The sequence below is a fragment of the Lactuca virosa genome, chromosome 1 (assembly GCF_052849685.1).
Source record: "Lactuca virosa cultivar CGN04683 chromosome 1, Lactuca_virosa_CGN04683_v6, whole genome shotgun sequence".
NCBI classification, from domain to species: domain Eukaryota; kingdom Viridiplantae; phylum Streptophyta; class Magnoliopsida; order Asterales; family Asteraceae; genus Lactuca; species Lactuca virosa.
Window position 1 is genome coordinate 181,886,180 of NC_136426.1, and position 8,827 is coordinate 181,895,006.

General features: G+C 37.2%; 1 protein-coding gene across 1 annotated transcript; it reads left to right on the forward strand.

Annotated features, from left to right (window-relative positions):
• Window positions 1-4,267: 4,267 nt before the first annotated feature.
• LOC145124904 (uncharacterized) lies at window positions 4,268-4,848 on the forward strand. The gene is made up of 2 exons (XM_079060384.1): window positions 4,268-4,645; window positions 4,711-4,848. The coding sequence occupies exons 1-2, from the start codon at window positions 4,268-4,270 to the stop codon at window positions 4,846-4,848; spliced, it is 516 nt and encodes a 171-aa protein (XP_078916510.1).
• Window positions 4,849-8,827: the final 3,979 nt, after the last annotated feature.

Here is an 8,827-nt window from a genome sequence, read left to right on the forward strand (position 1 = left end):
AATCTAATGTAAACCCACTATTTAGCAATAAGGAATAAACTCCTATCTTGGTGACAGGTGAAGCTTTCCTATTTCCCATGATCAAGTTTATCTTTCCCTGCTCCACATTCTCACTTCTTCTTAGTCCCTGCAAATCAGAACATATGTGAATACCACAACCTGTATCAAGGACCCAAGACTTAGAATGAGGTGAGTTATTAGACAATATAGTGTATATACCTGCATGGATGGGTTTTACTTTCCCATCCTTCAAATCTTGCTGGTACTTTGGACAGTTTCGCTTCCAGTGTGACTTTTCATGGCAATAGAAAAATTCAGCCTCATTAGGGTTAGCAGAAGGAGTGACAAAACCTTTCTTGGTTTTGCTTGAAGAGGAGCCTTCAAGCGTCTTACCCTTGGTACCCTTAGAAGGGTTCTTTCTCTTCTTCCCATTGCCATGTCCGATTGCCAAGACATTGGCCGCAGTTGGAGTTGGAGTAGGAGTAGTAACAACCGACATACACTTTAGACCACTTTTGGCGGTCTTCAAGAGTCCTTGGAGTTTGCTGAGGGTGACTTCTTCCTTGTTCATGTGATATGTCATGCGGAATTGATCATAACACAATGGTAAGGAGTGCAAAATGATGTCTATTTCTAACTCCTCGGGGAAGTTCACATTCAGCTTCATTAGACGGTCCACATACCTTTACATTTTCTGCATGTGGCTCGTGATGGGTTCACCATCCTTCATTCGGGTTGTTATCATGGAGGAGATTATTTCATATCGCTCTTGACGAGCACTTTGATGGTAGCGGTCCATCAAGTCCTGGTGCATCTCAAAGGGATAGTAGTCCTCATAGGACTTTTGGAGCTCGGCTGTCATGGTGGCCATAATGATGCATGCCACTTTTGTAGCATCTCTTTCATGTACTTAATATTCAGCAAGCTCTTTAGGAGTAGCAGTTTGCTCGGGTACCTTCAGCTCCTTGTCGAGAACATATTCTTTGTTCTCATACCGAGTGACCATCCTGATGTTTCTGATCCAATCTGTAAAGTTGGATCCATCAAAGATGACTCTCCCACAAAGGTTCATAAGAGAGAAGGAGCCGGTAGGGTTTGAGCCAGAAGCAGCATTGTTGGAAGACATCTGAAAAGAAGAAAGAGTAGATTTGATTAGATATAAAGATAGTCCTTAATAAAACACCCAAATGTAATATTAAGGCTAGGACCCAACACAATATTTTATAACTTAGAAGAGGGATGCCGTAATCTAAGCTATAAGATATTTGAAGGTAGGTGAATGACGATTCACCAATTTCCACCATGAAAAACGAAATATTTAATTAGGTTTTAATTGGTTTAGAAACTCTTAGATTCTTTGAGATTCATTGAACTTTTCAATGGCATGTTTCAATCTCGAGTGTGCGCTTCAAGTTTTGTGACTGGGATGCCGAGGATCACAAAACAAGGTGTGAAGTAACCATGCAAATTACTTGGTACCCTTAATGTATTACCCCTCAATCGATGTGCCGGTTAACCACACACGCTCCATCGGTACTATGATAAACATTAAGTCACCCTTTGCCTACCTTGATAAGTCCAGGTTAGTGTGTCGGTTAACCACACACGCTCCACTAACGACTTAATCAAAGTGATAAGTGTAATTTTAGGGATTAGCAGCTTATTCACATTTTCCTAAAGTAACTATGATTGGGAATTTAATAAGGTTTAGTTACTTTAGTATATTCATCATACTTAAATGAGAATTATAGTCATTGTCCTACCTTTTCGGCTAATGACCCTCCACCGATCAAGGAAGCGGTGGGTGAGAATGGACACCCATTAAGTTGCCATTTTATAGGCAACAACCTTATACCCCCCTTATAGACCTGCTTCGTGAATGAGGCCTACTAATGGTAAGACGACTTTGTTCTTATACATACATATATATATATATATATATATATATATATATATATTATTAACTTATAATATTATAAAGTATAAGGGTTGAATTTTAATAATTAAAATTCTAAGGGTTGGAACTAAAGTTTTAATATGACTTTACTTGTTCCAAAACTTGAGGGCAAGTTTTGTAAACTTTCAAAACTTTACATTTCTCATAACTTATGAGTTAATTGAGTATTAAAATGAAGACTCTTCATTTTTATAACTCATGTGTTCTTATAATGGTTTTTAATTAAAGTGTGACCTTTGGTTTTCCATAACTTGAGGACAAGTTATGGACTCCATTAAAACACATAATGATCAAGAATTAAACTACCAAGGAGGTTACAAACAATTCCTATGATCATCTAATCTCATAAGTTCAAGAACATGATTATCAATAATTTCAAGAATCATAAATAACTTATATAAAACTTGTAATTTTTTATAATAGCCATTGTAAATGGATTAGCATAAACATTACACTATCTAAAACAAGTTTTATAACACCAAAACAGTTTAGGGTAATGTTTCTAATCCATTTCCAGCAGCAAAACTCGAAAATCTGGACACTGCAGCCTCTACTCGTCGAGTGCATGAACAGACTCGACGAGTAGCATGCATTTCTTCATGGACTCGTCGAGTCCCCCCATGGACTCGGCGAGTTCATACGTGTAGTGAACAAAAAACTTCGATTTTCAAGTACTTTGCATCAAGTATCAAGTAAACAAGCCTAGTCTCTGATACCACTGATGGGTTTTGAGCATTCTAACACTCCTATGGTGTACATGCAACCCTAGAAACCTTGGATCTATGTTTGACTAAGATACATGCAAATAATTATTTTTTTCAAGATTCTTATCCTCACTAGCATGGCATGGGGTACTTGAATCAAATAAAGCTAGTAGAATTACTTACCTTGTAGTTGTAGTTGATTGCTTGGAGTTTGAGAGCCTAGCACCAATAATGTGGATGCCTCAAATGGAAGTCACAAATCACCACAAACTTGGAAACTTGAGAGAATATTCACAACCTTTCTTCAAATCGGCCCTCTTAGTATACTCACCACAACTAGTGTGATTTCAAGAACTAAAGCCTCCTTTATATAGTGTGGTGGATTAGGGTTACATCCATGTAAATCCTAATACCCATGTCTTTTCATTTCCATGAGATCCATGGGTTAAAGCTCCATGGAGTATCCATGGACTTTCCATGCAAGCCTAGCCCATTCCAAATAAGCATTAGCCCACACTATACAAATGCAAGAGCCCATATTTAATTAGTCATACTTTTGATCTCTAAATTAATTCTAGATTAATTATAGATCAACACTAATTAAATAATATGATTTTATATAATATATTAGAACTTATAATATATTAATAAATCATAACGTATACTATTCTCAAAAGATTATCCATAAATTGTTCGGGTGAAGTGCAACCCAAATGGACCATGCAGGGTCGGGTCAAGTACATACCAAATATAGTTATGGACTTAGACACTATATCCAACAGATACATGAAAGGAGACATTACTATGTATGTAAGCAAGTGCTTGACCTGTTCAAAAGTTAAAGCCGAACATCAAAAGCCCTCAGGATTACTCTAACAACCGGAGATGCCAAAGTGGAAATGGGAAATGATCACTATTGACTTTATCACTAAGCTACCCCGAACACCAAGTGGTTATGAAACTATTTGGGTAGTAGTGGATAGATTGACCAAGTCCGCTCATTTTCTACCAATCAAAGAGACAGACAAGATGGAAAAGTTGACCCGAACCTACCTTAAGGAAATCGTCAAACTTCATGCGGTGCCAATCTCTATCATTTCTGACAGAGAGAGTAGATTACCTCATGATTTTGGAAGTCCCTACAAAAGTCCTTAGGTACATGTTTGGACATGAGTATGACTTATCACCCACAAACAGATGGTCAGAGTGAACGAACCATCCAAACCTTAGAGGATATGTTGTGATCTTGCGTATTAGATTTTGGAAACTCATGGGATATTCATTTACCCTCAATTAAGTTTTCATATAGCAACAGCTACCACTCTAGCATAAAAGCCGCACAGTTTGAGGCTCTAAACGGAAGAAAATGTCGTTCACCGTTATGTTGGGTAGAAGTTGGAGATACACAACTAGCTAGAAAACATTCTGGAGATACTCTACGGACGGCCCTGAAATAATCCACGAGACGACCGAGAAGATCGTGCAAATCAAAGAGCGATTCAAAACTCCATGTAGTCATCAGAAAAATTATGTGGACGTGAGACGTAAACCCTTGCAATTCCAAGTAGGCAATAAAGTTATGTTAAAAGTCTCACCTTGGAAAGGGATGATTAGATTCGGAAAGAGAGGTAAGCTAAACCCACGATACATAGGGCCTTTCGACATTCTTGGAAGAATTGGGCCCGTTGCTTATCGGCTAAAATTGCCTCAAGAACGGGAAAAAGTACATGATGTCTTTCATGTTTCAAATTTGAAAAAGTGTTTGGATGATGATACTCTTGTCATCTCTCTCGACGAGATCGAGTTAAACACTGATCTACACTTTGTTGAAGAACTAATTGAGATGATGGACCGTGAGATCAAGAAATTGAGACAAAGTCGCATTCCTGTCGTGAAAGTGTGTTGGAACTCTAAAAGGGGACCAAAGTTCACGTGGGAACGAGATGACCAAATGCAGAAGAAATACCCCCAATTGTTCGAAAAGGTATGTGAGTCATACACATTGTTATATAAGATTTTATATTACTAAGGTATGTGAGTCACTGGTAGATAACAATCAGAGTGTACCAGCTATCAGAAGCTATGGTAGGCCCTAAAGGCTACAACATAGAAGGAGGAAATGGAAAGCGAGATTCAATCCATGTATATTGTAATTTGGTAGATCAAGCACTTGACCTTAGCCCTTAAGTGCAAGTGGATCTTCAAGTAGAGACAATCATAGATTGGAACAAACACATAATTAAACCATGATAGGTTTTGAAGGATGTGTAAGCTTAACAAGTTCATTTATGGACCGAAATAAGCATCTCGCAGATGGATCATTATTTCAATAAGAAAGTTCAAAAAGTTTGAATTTTGAAAAATAAAGATGAGCCATACATATGTCAAAGCTAGTGGGAGTAATTGGAATCTTTGTTTCAATGAGAAAAGTTCAAGGAGTTTGAATTTCGAGAAACACAGATAAGCTATATATATGTCAGTGCTAGTGGGAGCACTGTGGTCGACCTTGTATTGTACATAGACAATGTACGATTTATAGGAAACTATATTCTAACTTAGCAGGTGTAAAAGCTTGGCTTGGTATGAGAACTGTTTCGCTATGATATACATGGGAGATACAAGACACGTGCATAATAAGGATCTATGGAGATAGATCAAAGTGATTCATTGGATTAAGCCAAACTACATGGAATGTTGAGGAAACTCGAAAACGAGTTTAGGCTTATTACAATATGGCATGACATTGAGCAATGATAATGTCCTGGTTCTACTATTGAGCTAAAGAAAATGATTTGTGTCGCACATGCTTCTGCCATGGGATCGATCATACATGCCTTGACATGTACCACATCTAATGACTTGTATGCCTCGTGCAACACAAGTTGGATTAGTTCATTTTTGGCAAGAATCAATGAATCAAGATCAAGAACATTCTTAAGTGTCCTTGGAGGACAGAAGATATGATCTTGATAGTATGGAAGAGATCATTGTAAGAGTTACATTGATGCTAAGTTCCATACTAATAAAGACGTTTCTGTTTGTAGTCGGATTTCGTGCTTCTCTGAATGGTGAAGTTTTAGCTTGGAAGAGTACCAAGTATTACACCATAGTGGATTTTGCAAACTTAGAGTATGTTGTGGTTGGTTAAATTGCAAAGAAGACAATGTGGCTGAAAGAGATTCATTAGTGACATCTTTGTTGAAATTTAATCATTGATGGTCCTTATGAAGTCTCTTTGTGACTTTAAGGGTGAAGTTACCTCGAGTATGGATCCCAAGTCACACAAGCTCACATGACATATACTCAGTATGTACCATCACGTTTGATAGTGATTCAAATGTGAAGACGTCATAGTCAGTATGTCATATCGAAAGATAATCTTGTCGATCCATTCCATAAGCCGATGTCATTGACCAAGTCTGACAGTCAGACATAGTCGACAGACATTAGATTTGCAAATGAATTGGCTTAAACACTCTTAGTTTGGTTTGTTTTAAAACCCGAGAACTTTAAGCAATATAAGTTTTAATTTGATTTGGTGATTATTAAGTGGTGATCTTAATATATGATGGAGTTCGGTCATTTCAATTAGCTTATTACTGCGTTCTTACTTTTGGATGTTTGGAACCTACTTCCCGAGTATTAATTTACTCAAACGTCCACAGTCGGTCATACTCTTGGAAGTAAGTAGTGATTCAAGACTGTCATGAGTATTAGTGGATTGTCCATATTAATTGGACATAGAAAAGATATTGCGCTAAAACTCATGAGTGCTTAATAGAGATTTAAGTATTAGACCAACCCACGCTTAGAGATTACTTCATGGATTCAGTCACGAGTAATTCTAAGACGATAATATCTTCTATTCTTCAAACCTAGATACATGTGGGGCTTTGCTCTATGATTCTGTTATGCATTGGACTACTCCAACGCTAACCGTAACTGGTAGTTATAAAGGGTATATTCATGTGTGACATGATGAAATAGGCAGACCTATGTAGTCGAAGTTTATTCGTTCCTTCTGCCTTAATGGGAGAAGCGATATCTAAGGGCCCTCGATGATTTGGTGCTGACATCTAAAGTGCTTGGCCGAGCCCTGACTGGAATTGATGTGTTTAATTTAGTAGTTACATGCAGTCGTCACAAATCTATATCAGGAAACATAATCTTGAATTCTTGAGATTGACCATTATCCATGTCTCGAATTCATACAGATATCATAGAACGAAGGGATAGTTGATCACTTATCTAAGGGCTGAATCTTGATTAAATCAAGAGTTCGGTAGTTGCATTGGATGGCTAACTCGCTGTTGATTATTGGAGAAATATTAGTCCTCGTATAGTTGATGACTTGTCCAAGTGGGAGACTGTTGGAATAGTGCCCAAGGTCATTAACTATTGGTAATATTTCTAATAATAGCAGGGTCCTTTTGGGTTGCCCTCAAGACCCAAATTGAGTAGAATAAATAAAGGAAAAATTAGTTTATTAATTATTATGGTTAATAATTAATTAGAAACTAATTGGAAATATATTTTGGAAATATATTTTGGGAATTAATTAACAGTTTAATTAATTAAAGGGCTGAATGTTCATTAATCGATAGTTGGTTAATCAGGAATGTTCCAAAACCCTTATAGAATTAGGGTTGGTTGAAAATCACTCCATCCCACATGGGAAAGGAGTGAATTTCGTGGTGAGGCCTCCATCCCACATGGGAAGGAGTACTAAACCCTAGGAGGGATCCAAGGCTATAAATAGAGCCTTAGGGATTTCATTCCTCCTTGCACCTTGGCTTGAAGTATTTGCCAACCCTTCTTCCTCCCCCTCTTAGGGACGATTTCTAACCCCTTTGGGTTTGTGAAATTGACCCTTCTCCTAGTTATTTTTATTCCACTGTTTGGTGTCATTGGGTGTGATACCATTAGAGGGATTCTAGTTTGGGTCCTTTCATCCAAGCAACTTCATGGAGGTTCAAGATCACAAGCATGGAGATCAAGGGCTACATAAGAGGTATGTTTTCTAACTTATGTTTTAGTTTTCTAGGGTTGATGTAATTAGCATGAAGCCATAGATCCATAGGATGTATGTACACTTAGGTATATCAATGTTTCGATTTTTCCGTTGCCTAGTTTTAGAGTGTATTTGATGCATAGAAAACCCAACACTCTTCATGGCTGAAAATGGCAGCCCAAAAACACCCTTTAAACCTTTTTCCCTCCTTCTCTTCTAGCCTAACTTCGAGTTCGTCAAGGAACACCTCCACCGGAGGTGTTTGTTGGCTGTTTTACTGGCAAGAAGAGAGGCAGCAGCCTCTCAGATTTCTTCCCTGTTTAACCACTCCTCGAGACAACCAAACACCCTCCCTTTGATCGATCTTGTTGCCACCTATTTTTCCTCTATAATAGTTGCTGGAACAAGAAGAAAAGGAGGCGAGAAAGTTGCCGGAAACATCTCCGGCCACCCCATTTTCGTCGACAGATTCTGTAGTTGTTTTGGTGAGTTTATTTCACATTAAAAATCTAAAAACTTGCTGTTTTGAGCATCGTTGTGAGTTCCAATCATCTAAATATAGATTTGTTTATTGTTTGGTGAAGATACCAGGTCTTGAACGAAGCAAAAACCTCACCGAACCTCCTGTCTAAACTCGAGAATCACGCACCAAATGTGAGTCTTTATGCCCCGTTTTACATTTTATTCGTTTTGGAGGAGATACATACTTGAGTATTTTGATATAAATTGATGGCCAAAAATTTTATATGTTACATGCATGCAAAGTTGATGCTACATACAAAAATTATAAATGTCTATGTTTATAAAAAAATATTTTTACAAATAAAGTTGTTAAAAATGTTGTGGTTAGTAATTGATACACATAAGAATTTTATAAAATGTTAGGCATATTTACAAGCACTTGTGGAAATAAAAATGCTAGATAAGAGTAAGTTGATGAATCTAGTGTTATAATATTTGTCGGAACAAATAAAAGCGTCGTTAAGAACTTACATCTAAATTTTGATAGATGAACATTTTTAACTTGTCTTCTTCATTAACATAATATGTATAACCATATGACTTGTGCAGATTAGGGCATTAAGCTTATTTTTCATCAAGTTTTAATATGAAAGAATTAAACGAGATGATAAAATAAAAATATACAAATGAATT

Bases quoted from the DNA above. Each gene is read 5' to 3' on its own strand.
- LOC145124904 (XM_079060384.1), top strand. From the start codon at position 4,268: ATGATTAGATTCGGAAAGAGAGGTAAGCTAAACCCACGATACATAGGG. The intron at 4,646-4,710 runs GTATGTGAGTCA...AGTCACTGGTAG, and splicing joins ACCCCCAATTGTTCGAAAAG to ATAACAATCAGAGTGTACCA.